Source organism: Girardinichthys multiradiatus, chromosome 12 (assembly GCF_021462225.1).
Source record: "Girardinichthys multiradiatus isolate DD_20200921_A chromosome 12, DD_fGirMul_XY1, whole genome shotgun sequence".
NCBI lineage: Eukaryota > Metazoa > Chordata > Actinopteri > Cyprinodontiformes > Goodeidae > Girardinichthys > Girardinichthys multiradiatus.
The window spans coordinates 32579904-32600836 of NC_061805.1; the positions used below are offsets into that span (position 1 = coordinate 32579904).

At 39.1% G+C, this 20933-nt stretch overlaps 1 protein-coding gene across 10 annotated transcripts in view; it reads left to right on the plus strand.

Moving 5' to 3' along the window:
- git2a (G protein-coupled receptor kinase interacting ArfGAP 2a) overlaps positions 1-20933 on the plus strand; it is a 36097-nt gene that overhangs the window by 1140 nt on the left and 14024 nt on the right. For all 10 annotated transcript variants that reach the window (XM_047382715.1, XM_047382724.1, XM_047382717.1 and 7 more), the window contains exons 2-8: positions 10679-10812; positions 11023-11135; positions 14184-14289; positions 15018-15104; positions 15196-15326; positions 15432-15526; positions 20759-20804. In XM_047382715.1, the coding sequence (XP_047238671.1) occupies positions 10679-10812; positions 11023-11135; positions 14184-14289; positions 15018-15104; positions 15196-15326; positions 15432-15526; positions 20759-20804 (712 nt within the window). The remainder of the gene's footprint in view (positions 1-10678; positions 10813-11022; positions 11136-14183; positions 14290-15017; positions 15105-15195; positions 15327-15431; positions 15527-20758; positions 20805-20933) is intronic.

Here is a 20933-nt window from a genome sequence, read left to right on the forward strand (position 1 = left end):
GGAACAAACAGAAAGAGATTTCAAATGGTATCATTTGAAGTTGAGACAGTTTCAGCATTTTAAGAGCTAAAAAAAGTATTTCCTTTGTCTCTTGATTAACGTTGAGGCCTGTGAAAGGTTGTGACCTAAAATAACAAATGCAATCACAGTATTGAAATGACCAAACCTTTTTGTTTAATGTTGTTCACAGTAAATGTTGTTGTTAAATCATAAAATTGCTATTAAAACACTTTCTCTTATTTTTTTTTATGGAACCTGGACCTTCATCGGGCCAAAATAAGTATGTGCTCATGTATTAAATCAGATCATTTTTGGTGTAGATGTACTTGACAACATCAACTTACAGACCATTTGGTTGATTTCATAAGTTCTCCTCTTCTTTAGGTAATTTAAATAGTATTGTTAGACCAAAACTTTAACAATAAAACACTTGCTGTTTCAGTAACAGGAATGAAAATGACAGCGTGGGTATGTTTACGCTATCATCAAAAATTCATGAAACTGCACATAAAAAGCTGTTTTTGATTGAACAGCGCAGGCAGCAGCGTCATCACCAACTGAGTGACTGGAGTAAAACGCAAGATGCAGACTTGCTTACAGTAACATACCTGCCTGTAAGTAATATTCTTCATTAGCAGACATTATTTCTATGAAAGTATATCTGACCACAGTCTAGACAGGGACCGGTTATCAGTATCAAAGTATGCCAAGGTCCTAAAAAGTGACATTTAAAACCTGCTACAGCTGTCTTTCACGCCTCTCCTGTGGATAACTGAAGGAGCACCATTCAATCAAATCATATCATGTTTCTCAACCAGGGTTATCATTTGGTGAGACCCTCATACCAGCCCATACCTACTGCAGTCCAACATGAGACAAATGCCATCATCTACTTACAGAGATCTACTTGTTGAAGTAAGTTATAGGCCTGGAAGAAGCTTGGAGTGAGCTTTCACACTCTAATAGGCCTGTGAAAGTGGAACAAATAATGAATGCATTGTGTCTCAGATACGCCTCAGATAGTCCCTTTTAAAGGAAAAAGCAGTGACGTAAGGTTTTTCAGCGGGCACAGGAAGCAAAACAGGATGCAGAGCGCATTGACTGCATATTGTTGTTGCAAAACAATTATTTTATTGTTATAACGTGTTTGATTTACTGAACATAGCACAGCTTCCCTATAAAAAAAAATGTAATACCTTAATCATATGTCTACTATCTTTCCTTTTTGCTTGATGAGCAAGTTTGCAGAGCATGCAGGATCCCATCTGTCATTTTGTCACTCAGATTAGTTAAGACTGGGAGTTTCTCAGCAGCTGCCCCAGCATATGTCCGGTTGTTGAGTGTTAATATTTTTGGAGTTTCAGGATGCGGCATTAAGTTTAGCCGCTCTTGTTGAGAAAAGCATGAAGGAGGCATGTCAGCAAGTCTCTGTGGAGGGTTAAGTGGAGAATAAGGGGAGACCCAGGAGACAGAATCTGACCGCCAACCCCAGCAGCTGTTGCTCCAGTACCTCAGCTGCTACTTAGACATTTACGGTCTTCGGCATCCGCCCTTCCATGAAGCCAGACACTCGGCTTGCTTAATAGTTTGGGCCGTGTGAGGGTCTTATAAGGTTATTGTTTTTTTTTTTTGTCCTGTTGGGCGTCGGAAAGTTTCTCGGCAGATAGTAGTGGAACAAACAGTTGTATTCTGCACTCGATGTAGTTTGTAGGTTTAAATGGGTTAAATACACTCGCTTATTTGACAACCGCATACTGTACTCTGCTTCTGTTTGCAGCACCATGTATTACTCTCAAATACAGCTCATTTCTATGTCTTACTTCTCTTTTGTCTCAGCACGCCTGTGAAAAAGGAAGCTGCTCTTTCAGAAGGTGCTTCTAACTGCTGGTGCTCACTTCCTTTTTACAGACTTTATACAAGCTGCACGGCCTCACTTTAGCATGCAATAAAACAACTTTAAAGAAGTACTACAACAACTCCTAAATGACCTGATGAATTTTTTTCTCCGATTGCCTTTGTAAGTTTTTAGTCGCTGCCTTAAAAGGGGAAATAATGAATATCTGAAATTTTGAACAGAAAAATACATGTACAGTACAGACCAAAAGTTTGGACACACCTTCTCATTCAAAGAGTTTTCTTTATTTTCATGACAATGAATATTGTAGCTTCACACTGAAGGCATCAAAACTATAAATTAACACATGTGGAATTATATACTGAACAAAAAAATGTGAAACAACTGAAAATGTCTTATATTCTAGGTTCTTCAAAGTAGCCACCTTTTGCTTTGATTACTGCTCCACACACTCTTGGCATTCTGTTGATGAGCTTCAAGAGGTAGTCACCTGAAATGGTTCTCCAACAGTCTTGAAGGAGTTCCCAGAGATGCTTAGCACTTGTTGGCCCTTTTGCCTTCACTCTGCGGTCCAGCTCACCCCAAACCATCTCGATTGGGTTCAGGTCCGGTGACTGTGGAGGCCAGGTCATCAGGCGCAGCACCCCATCACTCTCCTTCTTGGTCAAATAGCCCTTACACAACCTGGAGGTGTGTTTGGGGTCATTGTCCTGTTGAAAAATAAATGATGATCCAACTGAAAGCAAACCGGATGGAATAGCATGCCGCCGCAAGATGCTGTAGTAGCCATGCTGGTTCAGTATGCCTTCAATTTTGAATAAATCCCCAACAGTGTCACCAGCAAAGTACCCCCACACCATCACACCCCCTCCTCCATGCTTCACGGTGGGAACCAGGCATGTAGAGTCCATCCGTTCACCTTTTCTGCGCCGCACAAAGACACGGTGGTTGGAACCAAAGATCTCAAACTTGGACTCATCAGACCAAAGCACAGATTTCCACTGGTCTAATGTCCATTCCTTGTGTTCTTTAGCCCAAACTAGTCTCTCGTGCTTGTTGCCTGTCCTCAGCAGTGGTTTCCTAGCAGCTATTTTACCATGAAGGCCTGATTCACACAGTCTCCTCTTAACAGTTGTTCTAGAGATGTGTCTGCTGCTAGAACTCTGTGTGGCATTGACCTGTTCTCTAATCTGAGCTGCTGTTAACCTGCGATTTCTGAGGCTGGTGACTCGGATGAACTTATCGTCCGCAGCAGAGGTAACTCTTGGTCTTCCTTTCCTGGGGCGGTCCTCATGTGAACCAGTTTCTTTGTAGCGCTTGATAGTTTTTGCGACTGCACTTGGGGACACTTTAAAAGTTTTCCCAATTGTTCGGACTGACTGACCTTCATTTCTTAAAGTAATGACGGCCACTCGTTTCTCTTTACTCAGCTCCTTTTTTCTTGCCATAATACAAATTCTAACAGTCTATTCAGTAGGACTATCAGCTGTGTACTGTATCCACCTCCTGCACAACACAACTGATGGTCCCAACCCCATTTATAATGCTTGAAATCCCACTTATTAAACCTGACAGGGCACACCTGTGAAGTGAAAACCATTTCAGGTGACTACCTCTTGAAGCTCATCAACAGAATGCCAAGAGTGTGCGGAGCAGTAATCAAAGCAAAGCAAATTTGAAGAACCTAAAATATAAGATATATTTTCAGTTGTTTCACACTTTTTGGTTCAGTATATAATTCCACATGTGTTAATTCATAGTTTTAATGCCTTCAGTGTGAAGCTACAATATTTATAGTCATAAAAATAAAGACAACTCTTTGAATGAGAAGGTGTGTCCAAACCTTTGGTCTGTACTGTACATCTCCATGATTTAAAATATTATCAAAATATTTATGACGGTCATTTAATTGCAAGAAGTAAAATGTGAATGCTGTAGGTTCATTACACAGTGAGTGCTGTATTTAGATAATTTATTTTTGTTAATATCATGTAAGACCAGTTAAAAAGAGACAGTTAATATAGAAATGTGGGCCTACTGAAAACTATATCCATGTAATTGGTCGTTACTCCTTACTGGATCAATGCATTGTTGGATGGGTCAGCCAATGGGATTGATGACGTTCGAAGTAAACGTTGGTTTCTTTGAAATCAGCCTTCGACTCGTCTGCACTCAGGTCTCTGGTACACAATAAACAGCTTCGACTCGTAGGTGGGTCGAAGCTGGTGACGATATAATACAAGTATGGTGGCTTATTATCATTTACATTTTTTCCACAAAGGTCATCAAGCTCCGCAATCTTGCTACTACGGTTTCCTGTGTAACTCCCACTGTGGATGCTGTTGATGATGTATGCTTGGTTCTAAAAACGGGTGTAAACGCATGTTGGTTCTCAACAGAGCACCTAAGTTTGAAGGCACCCGAACACAAATGGTCCAAAAGTGAGAGTTCCTTCGCTGCCTTCTGTGAGCAGCCATCTTCCTTAGCTGTGACCTTTTGTCAAGGGTGTTAATCAGCTGGACAACTGTCAAGACAGCAGCCCTTCCCATGTTTGTGGATGCCATAATATGGCTATGACATAACATTTCTGCATTAGCTGTAAGTCATAACATCACAGTTTACAGAATAAATGCTTGAAATGTATTACTTTCTGTGTAAAGAGTCTAACCCTACCTTTTTATAATTGCAACAATGGGTCTTGGCAATAAATCTTACACCCAAGAGCCTGTATTCAATTCAATTCAGTTTATTTATATAGCGCCAATTCACAACACATGTCGTCTCAAAGCACTTCACAACAGTCAGGTTCATACATTCCAATTAATCGTAACCATTGAACAGTGCAGTCAGAATTAGTTATTTATTCAAATTGGATAAAAAGTTTTTCTGTCTAAGGAAACCCAGCAGATTGCATTGAGTCAGAGACTTGTAGCATTCACTCCTCCTGGATGAGCATGTAGCGACAGCAGAAATGGGGGGTGTGTTTGCACCTCAACCATAACTGAGCCGGTTTAGGCTAAACCTGACTCCCCCTTACTCCATCCAACAGGGAGGGAAGAAGATGGAGATAAAAAAAATAAGGAAAATAGCTCAGGATAACCTAAGCCACTCTAAATATAAGCTTTATCAAAAAGGAGAGTTTTAAGCCTAGCCTTAAAAGTAGACAGGGTGTCTGCCTCACGGACTAAAACTGGGAGCTGGTTCCACAGGAGAGGAGCCTGATAACTAAAAGATCTGCCTCCCATTCTACTTCTAGAGACTCTAGGAACCACCAGTAAACCTGCAGTCTGAGAACGAAGTGCTCTGTTAGGAACATATGGAACAATCAGATCTCTGATGTATGATGGAGCTAGATCATTAAGGGCTTTATATGGGAGGAGGAGAATTTTAAATTCTATTCTGGATTTAACAGGGAGCCAATGAAGGGAAGCTAAAATACGAGAAATATGATCTCTCTTTTTAATTTTCATCAGAACTCTTGCTGCAGCATTTTGAATCAGCTGAAGGCTTTTAACTGCATTTTGTGGACATCCTGATAGTAAAGAATTACAATAGTCCAGCATTGAAGTAACAAATGCATGGACTAGTTTTTTAGCGTCACTCCTAGACAGGATATTTCTAATTTTGGCAATGTTCCGGAGAGGAAAGAAGGAAATCCTAGAAACCTGTTTAATATGGGATTTAAATGACATGTAATGGTCAAAAATAAGACCAAGGTTTTTTACTTTATTATCGGAGGTCAATTTAATGCCATCCAGGTTAAATGATTGACTAAGCAGTTTCTTTTTTAAAGACCCCGGTCCAAAGATGACAACTTCTGTCTTGTCTGAATTTAGAAGCAGAAAATTTAAAGTCATCCAAGTTTTTATGTCTTCAAGGCATGCTTGTAGTCTATCTAACTGGTTGGATTCATCAGGATTTATGGATAAGTAAAGCTGAGTATCATCATCGTAAAAGGGAAAATTTATTCTATACTGCCTGATAATTTTACACTTGGAAGCATATATATAGTAAAGAGAATTGGCCTGAGTACTGAACCTTGTGGTACTCCACAATCAACCCTGCAGTTTAAAGATGATTTATCATTTACATGAACAAACTGGAATTTGTCATAACATCAGACAAATAAGATTTAAACCAACCTAGTGCTGTTCCCCTGATCCCTACAGCATATTCCAGCCATTTTAAGAGAATATTATGGTCGACTGTATCAAATGCAGCACTGAGATCTAACAGAACCAGAACAGACACAAGTCCATTATCTGAGGCCATAAGAATATCATTAGTGACTTTCAACAGAGCTGTTTCAGTGCTATGATGAGCTCTGAAACCTGACTGAAACTCTTCAAACAGGTCATTGCTGTGTAAATGCTCACACATTTGATTAGCAACTATTTTCTCAAGAATTTTAGATAAGAATGGAAGATCGGATATAGGTCTGTAATTTATTAAGTCATCTCGATCAAGCGAAGGTTTCTTAAGTAAAGGTTTAATTACAGCTTAAAAGCCTGTGGTACATATCCATTTACTAAAGATAGATTAATCATATCTAAAATGGGGCTGGTAATCAGAGGGAACACTTCCTTAAATAATTTGGTAGGGTTTGGGTCAAACATATAAGTTGAAGGTTTAGATGAAGCTAATATTTCTGATAACTCAGGAAGCTTCACAGGATCAAAACAGTCCAAACACAGATCAGGTTCTACAGTTACTTCCAATGTTGTCTCACTTGCTGAGGATGAAGTAATCATCTTCGGGATTATGTCAAAGATTTTTTTGTTAATAGAATCAATTTTATTTTGGAAGGATCCCATAAAGTCATGACTGCTGAGAGCTAAGGGAATGGATGGCTCAACAGAGCTACGACTATGTGTAAGTTTAGCAACTGTACTAAAGAGAAACCTAGGATTATTCTTGCTCTCTTCTATTAATGATGAGAAATAAGCTGTTCTAGCTTTGTGAAGTGTCTTTTTATACAACAGTAAGCTATTTTTCCAGATTACCGTATTCTCCGCACTATAAGGCGCACCGGATTATAAGGCGCACCTTCAATGAATGGCCTATTTTAGAACTTTTTTCATATATAGGGCACACCGGATTATAAGGCGCATAGAATAGAAGCTACTGCAGTCAAACGTTTGACTGGGGTTGCGTTATGCATCCACTAGATGGAGCTGTGCTAAAGAGAATGTCAACAAAACAGTCAGATAAGTCAGTCAGTCAAACTTTATTAATACACTACAAACCAGCGTTCTGATAACTCCATTCACTCTCATGGTAAGGTCTTCTCTACATAGAATTCTATGTGTAGTGCCATTTTCTCTCCAATTTTCTAACATTGTGCTTTAAAGTACGCAGCTCTGAATTAAACCATGGAGCTACCCTCCTATGAATAAATACCCTCTTTTTCAAGGGGGCTGCAATGATGAAGTCACACTATGAACAGAAGAATCAATTTGTGAAGGGGCAGAAACAGAATTATTGCCCTCCACTGTGCTTTTCTGTGATAATGAGAAAATCAAAAGTGGAACAGATTTTTTAAAGGTTGTTACAGCCTTGTCTGATAATGATCTACTATAATGAAATTTTCTTTCAGGTGTGGAGTACTCAGTTAAATTAAACTCAAGGGTTATTAAAAAATGGTCAGACAGGACAGGGTTATGAGAAAATATTATGTCTTTACACTCAATGCCATATGTCAGCACAAGGTCCAGAGAATGAAGACAAAGGTGGGTAGGTTTGTTAATGTTTTGAGCAAAGCCAATTGAGTCTAAGATAGCATTAAAGGCTATATTTAAGCTATCACTTTCAGTGTCAACATAAATGTTAAAATCCCCCACTATAATAACCTTATCTGTATTTAACACTAAATCCGATAAAAGGTCTGAAAACTGATCTGAAAATTGAGAGTAAGGGCCTGGTGGACGGTACAAAACAACAAACAGAAGTGGTTTTAGTGCTTTGCAATTTGGATGAGGAAAACTAAGCATTAAATATTCAAAAGAGTTGTAGCTATTGATTGGTCTTGGACTAGTCAATAAATCGGACTGAAAGATGGTTGCTACTCCTCTTCGCCCAGTATTTCGAGGAATGTGAAAATTTAAATAATAGGAGTTGACTTATTTATAGTAACATAATCCTCTTGCTGCAGCCAGATTTCTGTGAGGCAAAATAAATCAATCTGATTGTCACAAATCAGGTCACTAACTAGCAATGTCTTTGAAGAGAGAGATCTTATTTTCAGTAAGCCACATTTAATTGTTTTATTTTTCTTTTTAGTCTGAGTTGTGTTTATTTTTAATGTATTTTCCTTATTTACTCGTTTGAGATTATTTTTTAATCTATTCAATTTTGGCCGTGGGCGAGACACTGTCTTAATAGGGTAATGGGTGGGTAGCAGTACAGAAGCTGCAGAAAGCAGAGTTAAACTACGACCCTGCTTCCTGGTCTGAACCCTGGGTTGTCAGAGGTTTTGAGAACTAACAAATTCAGCCAGATTTCTAGAAAGAAGAGCTGCTCCATCCAAAGTGGGATGGATGCCATCTCTCCGGATCAGACCAGGTTTTCCCCAAAATGTTCGGCAATTATCAATGTAGCCCACATTGTTTTCTGGACACCACCTAGACAGCCAGCGGTTGAATGACAGCATGTGGCTAAACATGTCAACCAGAGTTGGCTTCTCAGCGGGTGTGTCGCTGAGCGGGGAAAATCTGTTAGAAACGCAGACGAGTTGGTGGTGACCTGTTGGCTGGGATCTAGGACTATGCTTTCTACGTACCGTCACCCAGCCGTCCTGAGGCCCCGGCTGCGCGGGCTCTGCTGGAGGACTGCCACAGGGAGCTACTATGTGTCCCCTTAATGGTCCTGCATTTGTAAAGATAATGCATTTATGGGTTGAGCAGCAGAGTTGAATATTTTGGGTTGTGCCCTTGAAAAACTTGCCAAATCCTCTTAGCAAATGCCAAGAAACATTTTGTGGAGGCAGTATCATGGTGTGGGGCAACATTTGCCTCACTGGAAAAACAAGGACCCAAGATGTCTTGTCTCTTCAAACATCAGCCATTCTATCTGGTAAAAGGCACCAAACCAGAGGCAGAAGCAGAATAAGCACTCTGGCACTGGAAAGGAGGATTTAAGTTTTTCATTGGCCCAGCCCACACATTCAGCACTGCTGCTCAACCAAGACATGTATTTTCTTCACAAATGTGGCACAAATCAAGGGACACAGAGGCTTGGAAGTATGAGATGTTATTGACAAAAAGCATTGCTACAACAACAAAATAATGAACCTTACTTTCTTTTACCAAGTGTATATACGGTGTTGCTAAAAGTGTTTGCTTAAATCATGAATTAACTGGGATTAAACTACTTTTTCAGCTACATTTTTACACAACAAACCCACAAGCCTAAACACTACCTGACCTGCAGAGAAAATAAACAAGTAAAATAGAACCTCTCCGACGACATGAAGTAGGCTGAAAGATCTCAAAAAGCAACACATTAAAAAAAATCAAAGGCAGTAAAAAAAAAAAGGTCAATTAGCAGATGTGAATCTTTCCAGGTGACGCTGATCAGCCAAATTACTCTGATTCAACCAGGAGATCACAAAACAACCAGAACAACGTTTAAAGAACTGCATACCTCACCTGCCTCGGTTAAGGTCAGAGTTCATGATTTAACAATAAGAAAGAGACTGGGAACAGAGTTTGAAGGTCATAACCACTGTTGGTCTTATGTCTGTGTCATGTTATATCTGACCTTTAAACTAACATCCATTCATCCATTTTTATACCGCTTCTTCCATACTTGGTTACGGGGGAGCTGGTGTAGTCAATGGTCGAGAGGCGGGGTACAACCTGGACAGGTCGCCTGTCCATCGCAGGGCAACACACAGGACAAGCAACCATGCACACACCCATTCATTGCTAAGGGGAATATAGAGAGACCAATTAACCTAATCGTCATGTGTTTGGACTGTGGGAAGAAGCCAGAGTACCCGAAGAGAACCCACTCATGCAAGGGGAGAACATGCAAACTCCATGCAGAAAGACCCCCGGGTGGGAGTCGTACAGAGGACCTTGCTGCCATGCAACAGTGCTACCAACGTGCAGCACCCTTAAACTAAGAGTGATTCAGAAACAGACCGTCATACTTGACAGTCAAACATGGTGGTGGTAGTGTGATGGTTTGGGGCTGCTTTGCTTCCTCAAGACCTGGACGACTTGCCATAATTAATGGAATCATGAATTTTGCTCTTCACCAGATAATCCTGCAGGAGTCCAGCCATCAGTACTGGATCTTAAGCCATATCAAACTTTCACTCAGCAGCAGGACAATAATCCAAAGCAGAGTAGCAAGGCTACCATTGAATGGTTTTTAAAAAAAAAAACCTAATGAAGTTTACTGTAGTTAAACCTTAAACACACCGTTCATCCTCAAAAACTATCTAACACCTCCAAATTAAAACGTTTCTACCAAATTGAGTGGGTCAGAATTCGTCAGTGGTGATGTAAAAGACTCATTGCCAATTATCGCCAACTCTAGATGCCATTTGTTGTTGCTAAGGGTGGCACAACTAATTATTAGGCTTAGGGGGCAATTACTACCAGGTAGATTTGGATAGCTTTTCTTGCTTACTAGATGAAATCTTTTTCTTTCATGTCAAGTTTTTATTTTCCAGCCTTAACTGTTCTATTCTGATCTCACCATTTAAAATAAAAAGGATAAAAGGTTCTCAAGAATCTATTTGTTCCCAAATTTTCATTTATTTGTGTAACCTCACTGCAAGCGCTCCGATTACGGCTTTATTCTCCTTTTTTCCAGAGCCTCGCTGGGCCTCCGTGAACAGGGGGGTGCTGATTTGCGACGAGTGCTGCAGTGTTCATCGAAGTCTCGGCAGGCACAGCTCCCAAGTCCGTCACCTGACACATTCCACATGGCCTCCAACGCAGCTTCAGGTTAATGACCCTCCACCGAGAGGAAATGCCAATTTATGTTCAGCTTTGCTTGCAAACCTGTTCGGTATGCTGTGAAATTGTCTTCTCTACAGACCAAGCATTTTGGCCTGGAATGCCTTGATGCTACACAACTACATGTCTTTATTTGTAGCAGTTTTTCATTGAATGGGACATGTTTGAAGCAATTACTTTTGTTTTACTTTTGTCTAGATGGTGCAAACGTTAAACAGCAATGGTGCAAATTCAATATGGGAGCACTCCCTTCTGGACCCTGCATCTGTGATGAGTGGAAAACGTAAAGCCAATCCTCAGGACAAACTTCTGTAAGATTTTTTTGGTTTATGGAGCACTTCCTAAATATGGCGGCTCTGGCTCAATTCGCCACTTTGCCAATTTGTACCCCTATTTTGTACCCTATGTTGTCCCTTCCATCATCTGTTTCATGCTCATATATAAACAGTTTCATACACATGTTCTCAAAACATTGGATATCAATTTAACTTATTGTGAATGTTTTCTTGAATTATGCAGATAGCCATAAAAAAGTTCAAATGTCACAGATAACTTAAACAAATTCAATATTTTTTTTTGTAAACATTTTGTATTGAATCCTATTTCTACTGATTCAGGTTCTGATCATTCGAGCCAGTTGACTATTATGATGTTTGACAGATTAGGACCGTTGAGCAAATCAGTTTTAGCAATTAGCAGCCTTCTGCTTATAGATACTTATTACAGTCATAATTTCCTTTTGCAGCAACTGTTAAAATCAATAGTTATAATCAATGCATAATGTTTTTAAGTTTGTCTCTGCTTAAAGTTCTTATTACCAGTTGTTACTACCTGTTATATTACTACTACCTCCTGTCTGCTTGGATGTAATATTTGGTTGGATATCATATGTCAGAGGCATGTATTCACACTCTAAAGGCCAATAATACCTATGGCCAGTTGGATGGTCTCCAAGGGCTCTTGATGCACACCTTATGTGATGTTAAAGCTAGCAAGAGATTGTAGGAAAATTGTAATTATTGGGAAAACGTGTCAGAAAACTGATAATGATTCATAATCAATATTGTCATTACAATATTTAGCTGTGGTAGCGCATTAACGTGTTTATCTGATATCATGCATGAATAATTTAGACCCATATTGGTGATTAATGAATGCACATATCTGTGCAGCCAGACACATTTATTTTGCTCTCTCCCATTTTAATTACATGTAATTGTGAGAAAATGTTGATTTTTAAATTAATCAAATTAAAGTCAGTTGGACCGATTAATACTACACACAGATAATAAATATTAGCCAATAGAAAGCTGCAGTTTCTATTATAAGGCTGAACAATATATCGCAAATATACACAGCCTGGCCTAAAAAAAGGTCACACTAATATTTTACTGGACCATCTTTAGCTTTGATTACAACAGGCATTTGTTGTGGTATTGTTTTCATTAGCGTCTGCAATATCACAACATCTAGTTCCATCCAGTGTTGCATTAATTTACACCAAGATCTTGTTGTGATGATGGTAGAGTCTGCCCGCTGCACAAAGCCTTCTCCAACACATCCCAAAGATTCTCAATGGGGTTAAGGTCTGGACTCTGTGGTGGCCAAGTCATGTGTGAGAATGATGTCTCATGCTCCCTGAACCACTCTTTCACAATTTGAGCCCGATGAATCTTGGCTTTGTCATCTTGGAATATGCCCGTGCCATCAGGGAAGAAAAAATCCATTGATGAAATAACCTGGTCATTCAGTACATTCAGGTAGTCAGCTGACCTCATTCTTTGAACACATACTGTTGCTGAACCCAGACCTGACCACCTGCAGCAACCCCAGATCATAGCACTGCCCCCACAGGCTGGTACAGTAGGCACTAGGCATGATGGGTGCATCACTTCACCTGCCTCTCTTCTTACCCTGATGCGCCCATCACTCTGGAGCAGGGTAAATCTGGACTCATCAGACCACATGACTTTCTTCCAGTCCTCCAGAGTTCAATCTTTATGCTCCCTAGCAAACTTTAGCCTTTTTTTCCGGTTACCCTTACTGATCAGTGCTTTTCTTACAGCTACACAGCTGTTCAGTCCAAATCCTTTGAGTTCCCTTTGCATTGCACGAGTGGAAATGCTCTTATTTCCCTGTTAAATGTACCTTGAGTTTTACTGTTGTTTTTCTTTGATTTCGCTAACCCTAACCCTTCTGAAACACTGACATCCTTTCCACAACCACAGGATGTCTTTCGACATGGTTGTTTAAAAAAGGAGAAGCTACTCATTGCATCAGTTGGGGTTAAATAACTTGTTGCCAGCTGAGCGATGATCATCCATGCAGCAATTATCCAATAGGAGGCTCGTACCTATTTGCTACGTTAAATCCAGGTGGATTTTTTGGCCAGGCAGTGTATCACCATCACTTTATCAGTGTGTGCAACATTCATGTCACAAAGGACTGTTTAGAGTAGAATAACCAGTGGCTAATATATTCCAAGTGTTAAGAACTTGCATTTTCCATACTGATGTAAAATTTAGCCAATTGGCAGCCAATTGGACAGAGTCTCATGACGCCAGATGCTCACATCGGACAAAAGTAACGTTACCCAACATGCTAATGATCACAGACTGATGGAGGCACAGATGAGGAGGAGATGAAATAACAAAACAGGCATAGTTATCACAACATTTACCAATAGTATCGTCATCTCAAGACTTTTTGATATTGTGGAGCCATACTCCATTCTACAAAAAAGTACTTGATTCTTTTTATGACTGAACTAAGGCCAATTCCCGCTTTATTTCAAGCTTTCATTTTTTTAAATAAGAAAAGCTCATTTTGTTGTTTTTTTGGCATGCTGAAGATTCTGATGATTTAACTCATATAATCAGTAGAAACTTGTTTACATTTTTGCAAAAAATGAAAAGTTTCATCGTAAAAAAAGGATGGTAAAAAAGTTGATTTTTGAAGAAAAAATAACTATTTAGATTACTTGAGAAATGAAAAAGTAGTCAGGAGATTATTTAAAAAAACAACAGTTGTTAGGTGCAGCCCCACAGTAGACTATGAGTAAAATATAAGAAAAAAATTTAAATCAATAATTTTCAAGGTGGATATAAAATGTCCTCCTGGTCATTTAGGACCCAGAAAAGTCAGGTATCAAACGAACTGGTTCAAAATGGCAAAGAGGTGAAATGACCTGCACAAGCAAGGATAACAAAATGCTGGATATCAAGCAAAAATGAGAAGATCAAAAAGAATAGCACTGAGTATAAGATGAGATTGCCCTTCAGCAGGTTAATGATAATAAAATGATGATTAAAAAAAATAATTGCTGTTTCCTCATTCATTTTATGTTTCTGTTTCAAAAGCCCAAACAAATCAGAGTTTATTAGAGCCAAATATCAAATGCTGGCATTTGTCCACCGCGTGCCGTGCCGTGACGATGACAGCTCTACTGCAAAGGATTTAAGTAAGGTAAGAAGAAATGGCCGTTCACAGCGACACATGCAGCACACTCCATTGGCAGGCTTATTAAAGATCTGTTGAAGCCTTAATAGAAATCAGGTTTTAATGATTTTGATTTTTTCTTTTATATTGAGTATATTTATTCATTGGGAAAAACTGTCACATGTGAAATAGTTTTTAACTACATTTACTGGGAGTCCTAACAATTCATGCAAAACAAACTTTATTTATTTCTACTTTGCTTTTAGAGTTGATGAGAACTCTATAAGGTTTTGTTTAGTTCCTGATTATTCGTGATTCTCTGGGGTCTGAATATAACCTGAAACAGAGGCCTAGTTTTCCTTGCCACTATTCAAAAGAGGAAAGACAAGAGAACATGCGGGTAAGGCAGTTGTCATTTGCTCTTCATAAACTTGACTTTAGGCGGTCAGAGCAATAATTAAACCACTCAAAGCAGGAACTTTGACAAAGAAGTCTGAATAATTGATCTTGCCACCATCCACAGTGGGGAGGATGGTAAGGGAGGAACTGCAGCGAATTATGGGATGTTGGGTCCCCAAGTTCCTAAATCAACAATTTATTTAAGGTTTTTGTGCATTTATTTACCAGAGGTGCCATAACTAGTGGAGGATGATGCACTTTGATTTTTTTTTCAACCCAGTGTCAGTTGATGCTTTTTCCTTTGTTTTTCAAATGTGTGTTTTTTTTTTTAGCTGATAGTGATGATTATTTTTCAGCAACTTCACTCAAGTGTGCGCACAGGAAATCTTGAGACTTGTTTGAGGCTACTCTCTCTGGGAGCACAAGCTAATTTTTTCCATCCAGTAAGTTTTCTATTTCAATATTTTGATATATTTACATATTTTTGTGTTGATTTTTCTCAACAGTGTTTTTGCTAATTAATGTCTCCTCCAGGACAAAGGAAACACTCCTTTGCATGTAGCCGCGAGGGCAGGCCAAGTGTCTCAGGCTGAACTGCTGACTGTGTATGGAGCCGATCCTGGAGCTCTAGACAACAGTGGCAAAACTCCCGTTGACTATGCAAGGTGAATCTTTACACGTATTAACAGGGTTTATATTGTTATAGTCTTTCATGATAATTCTGGTTCTGTACATTTTCACCATTTCTGTTACTGTTGTTTTCTTTTCAGAGAAGTTGGTCACTATGACCTGGCAGACAGGCTGGTGGAAGTTCAGTATGAGCTCACTGATCGACTGGCATTTTATTTATGTGGCAGAAAACCTGGTAAGCAGTGACAGGGATGAGTAACAGACAGTTATTTTGTGATTTCTGCTTGAAAGGTAAACGGTATGTGGATGTTTTGGTAATTGGGTTTCCTTCTCAGAAACCTGTAATGAAAAGCAAAACTAGAGGTTTTTTTTTTCTTTTCAGCTCTGTTGCTTGTAGCTTGCTGGTGTTATATTCACCCATTTCTCTGACCTAGACAAATATCAAAGAAATAAAGCTCGAAAGAAGAACAAAAGCACATGGCAGAGAAGCAGGCATCCAACAGGTACCAAAGAGTGAGGATGTTATGGTTGGAACACTGAAATTGAGCATCAGTGTATAACACTATGTTCAAGCTACATAAGGATAGTGGCAAACTCTACAGCTCAAATTTGAGTTCATAAAATGAAGAGTTATTTAGTGATTTGACCTGTGAGGAGAAGGAGGAAGTGAGGAGACATGTTGTATTGAGTGTATTAACTTGGGCATCCAACAAACTGGCGCCCTGGGGGTTTGAAAGCAGTCTTGGGGGGAAATTGTCTTTAATTTACCACAGTGGCAAATGACCGCATGTGACACAAACTGAAAGTATTTTGGTAGACATTATTTCTGCTCCAGTTCTGACCAGCATAGTTGCCAGCATAGTTACCAGCATAGTTACTAATGTGGTCAAGCATGTGTGAGCACATTACCCTCAGTAAAATGTTCCACCAGAGTACTTTATATCACAGAGCCATGCAGTGATTGTACACATATAACTTTTTCCGTATAATCTTTCTGTTATTATTTGTGAGAGTTTAACTGTGCTACACTAAATGTTGGATAGAAGGGGCATCAAAATACTGGCTGCAGATGAAGCAAAACACTTCATCGCTTATTTGGCTCAGACACTTAAAAAAAAAAAAAAAAAAGAAGGGAGATACCCTTCAGGAGTGGCTATTTTTAGCCATGGCATTCCAAGACTCAGTTGGTTTTATTATAGCTGTTTCCAATATAGGGAGTTTTTTGTGGGTATGGGAAAACCCATCCCCACCTTCCCTTGTGCTCCTTGGAGGTCACCCACATTTCCTGCACTTCTTAACAAAGTTCTTAACCTGTTGTTTTTCTGTCTCACCAATAAGCGGCTATGCAGTCACTCGACATATTCTGGTTAAATCGCCCCTTATTCAAAAAAAAGGTCCATTCTCTGTCTACAACTTTAGAGAAGGACAGGCTTGGTCACATACGAAATGTCAACATCCTTATATTGTAAGTACTTCCTGTTTTTAAGTGGGTGTGACTCAAAAGGCAGTTTTTGGTTTCAGACAATTATTTCAAAAATACATTTCAGCCTTGAAAACCAGTGCAAGGCCTACTAAGATTAATTTATGTTTAATATAGAGATTTTATATTCAAATTGAGGTTATGGCTGATTGGTGTTGAGCCCCACAGTCCATAACCTACGAAAGGAACCTAATAACTTGTTCAGATATCTCAGTTAAACCTTTCTCTTCTAAGCTTATTGTAGATACCTCAAAAAATATATTCAATTTTAAGACAAAATTGCTGCACTTTATTTGCCTGAAATTCCAGACCGCAATGTAACCTAAGAGAAAATAGTTTATATTCAAAAAACAAACTATTCAATTTAATCGTTTTGCCCTTGAGGTCGAAACTGTATTCACCATAGAGATGAGATGAACTGTTACTAGAAATTTCTTGTTAGAAATCAGTGATAAATTAAAACCAAACACGTTTTTCATTTGAAGATATAAAATATTACAATAAAATACAATTTCTCAAATGAGCAGAATTTTAAATTTTGGCTTGGTTTTTCTGTTCAATACAGTAGTTAAAAAAACGGTGTGAAAAAACGGTGTAAAAAAACGGCTTATAATATGAAACCCTTCATAATCCACCCTGCAACATCACTGCTCCCACATTAGTTTTCAACATTGGGCTTAAAATAAAGGAAAAAAACTCAATATTTATTTTTCCTATTTCTTCTTGCTGAATATTTTAACATACAATATTTTTTTGTTTTGTGGTAAAGCATCAGGGTGATGGAGACAACACTTTTGAGGTGTACAGAAGATACGGCGCCCAGGTCTGTGTACTTTTGCGTTCATTCATTATTCTATTTTCGGAAGTGAAATCAAATTCTGGAAAGTGAGTCAGTTTGGTGTTCTGATTTGTATGAATCATCAGAATATCTAACTTGCAGAAGAATGAAAGAATAAAACTGTTTCAGATGAGCTTTAACTTTTAACTCCAAACAAATTAAATATACAGGTCCTTCTCAAAATATTAGCATATTGTGATAAAGTTAATTATTTTCCATAATGTCATGATGAAAATTTAACATTAATATATTTTAGATTCATTGCACACTAACTGAAATATTTCAGGTCTTTTATTGTCTTAATACGGATGATTTTGGCATACAGCTCATGAAAACCCAAAATTCCTATCTCACAAAATTAGCATATTTCATCCGACCAATAAAAGAAAAGTGTTTTTAATACAAACAACGTCAACCTTCAAATAATCATGTACAGTTATGCACTCAATACTTGGTCGGGAATCCTTTTGCAGAAATGACTGCTTCAATGCGGCGTGGCATGGAGGCAATCAGCCTGTGGCACTGCTGAGGTCTTATGGAGGCCCAGGATGCTTCGATAGCGGCCTTTAGCTCATCCAGAGTGTTGGGTCTTGAGTCTCTCAACGTTCTCTTCACAATATCCCACAGATTCTCTATGGGGTTCAGGTCAGGAGAGTTGGCAGGCCAATTGAGCACAGTGATACCATGGTCAGTAAACCATTTACCAGTGGTTTTGGCACTGTGAGCAGGTGCCAGGTCGTGCTGAAAAGTGAAATCTTCATCTCCATAAAGCTTTTCAGCAGATGGAAGCATGAAGTGCTCCAAAATCTCCTGATAGCTAGCTGCATTGACCCTGCCCTTGATAAAACACAGTGGACCAACACCAGCAGCTGACACGGCACCCCAGACCATCACTGACTGTGGGTACTTGACACTGGACTTCTGGCATTTTGGCATTTCCTTCTCCCCAGTCTTCCTCCAGACTCTGGCACCTTGATTTCCGAATGACATGCAGAATTTGCTTTCATCCGAAAAAAGTACTTTGGACCACTGAGCAACAGTCCAGTGCTGCTTCTCTGTAGCCCAGGTCTGGGGAATGCGGCACCTGTAGCCCATTTCCTGCACACGCCTGTGCACGGTGGCTCTGGATGTTTCTACTCCAGACTCAGTCCACTGCTTCCGCAGGTCCCCCAAGGTCTGGAATCGGCCCTTCTCCACAATCTTCCTCAGGGTCCGGTCACCTCTTCTCGTTGTGCAGCGTTTTCTGCCACACTTTTTCCTTCCCAGAGACTTCCCACTGAGGTGCCTTGATACTTCACTCTGGGAACAGCCTATTCGTTCAGAAATTTCTTTCTGTGTCTTACCCTCTTGCTTGAGGGTGTCAATAGTGGCCTTCTGGACAGCAGTCAGGTCGGCAGTCTTACCCATGATTGGGGTTTTGAGTGATGAACCAGGCTGGGAGTTTTAAAGGCCTCAAGAATCTTTTGCAGGTGTTTAGAGTTAACTCGTTGATTCAGATGATTAGGTTCATAGCTCGTTTAGAGACCCTTTTAATGATATGCTAATTTTGTGAGATAGGAATTTTGGGTTTTCATGAGCTGTATGCCAAAATCATCCGTATTAAGACAATAAAAGACCTGAAATATTTCAGTTAGTGTGCAATGAATCTAAAATATATGACTGTTAAATTTTCATCATGACATTATGGAAAATAATGAACTTTATCACAATATGCTAATATTTTGAGAAGGACCTGTACATCTACAGATACAGGTTATCCCTGCAAACACTTTGTTCAGAAATATGTTGTGTGAGTATTATATCTGGCGCAGTCAGAATGAACCCGCCGACCGCACAGGTCACCTATAAAGTAATAAAGTGACAGATACAGAATAACCAATACTCCAAAATACATAATTAGAGGCACAAAATAGACTGTTTGTCGTGGTTCACGTGATTGACGCTAAACAATGGGAGGAATTTGTGGTTTACAGTATAATACCGATATTACAGACGTCAAACTAAACTCATTTACAAATATCCAACAAGCTCACTGTAATGTAAACTTAAAACAAAAAGTAATACTCAAGGAAAATAAGACCGAAAATAAATTAAGATTTACCGAAAAAGGGCTTTCAGGTAAGTGACCTGTGGCGTATCATTGATGTTCGCATTTGTACAAGGTGGGTGGCAATCACTGCACTCAATCCCTGCATTGATTACAGAATTTGTGCAAAATTCTGTTCCCCCGAAATAATCTATCCCCCTTCTATCTGTATATTGTGACTCCAGGAGGCGCTGTTGCTTCACATGGGCTGTGTGCTGGCCTCAGCAGATTCTCCTCACCAATCTGCTGTCCATTAACCTAACCTCACAGGACTCATACCTAATCCTAAAGAACTGTGTAGTGAAATACATGTAGTAACATGGTGTAACGTCGGTGTTGTGTGACCGAGAGAACAGATTATTTCAGGGAAACAGAATTTCGCACAAGTTCTGTAACCAATGCAGGGTTCTAGTGCTGCCAATGCCAGCATCTGACTCAGCCGAAATGTCTTACATGGTGAACCAACAAAATATAAAACATGTCTTTCTTTTAACTATTAAAATGTTTTATCATTGGAGTTGTCGTTTTTTAATTTTAAAACAAAACAAAATTTACATAAACGCCTCAATATTCTTTTTTTTCTCGTATTATTTTGAAACAGAAAAAAAATCAAAGAACGAACCACACACGGATTTTTTTTAAAGCAAAATGAAGCCCTTTCTGTTTTTTTCTTTAATTCATAGGATCAGAAAACCAAACTTGACACCCTTTTCAGAATTTGATTTTACTTCCAAAAATAGAAAATTGAATGAACACAAAAGTACACGGAGCTGCCCAACAACGGTGGCAGAACTTTGTGTTTTTATCGATTCAAACATGAAAAGGAAATCAAACCAAATCTGAATTACTTCAATCTGTTTGTCACCTCAAACTGAAATACAAGCAGTGTTTTTATATGTTGTATTTTAAAACAATCAAATAACCACTTATTTTTTGTTTTTAATTACTGGTTTCTGGTAAGAAAATCCCTCTACCAAAACATGTATGGACACACTCCTTTTGTAATTATTGTTAATGATAGCTATGTCATATAAATCCACTACTCTCCTTTCGGTCCATTTAGATCATAAAAATGGCGAGCACTTCATTGTTCCCCAGATGGCTGACAGGTAAGTTCAGTTCATTTAGGTCCATGTTAAGGGACTGGCTTTCAGCTTACATTGATGCGATGCAGTGAGGCACTTCTACTATTAACTCACTGTCTGCTGTCTGTTCAATCTAGTTTAGAGAAAACAGAC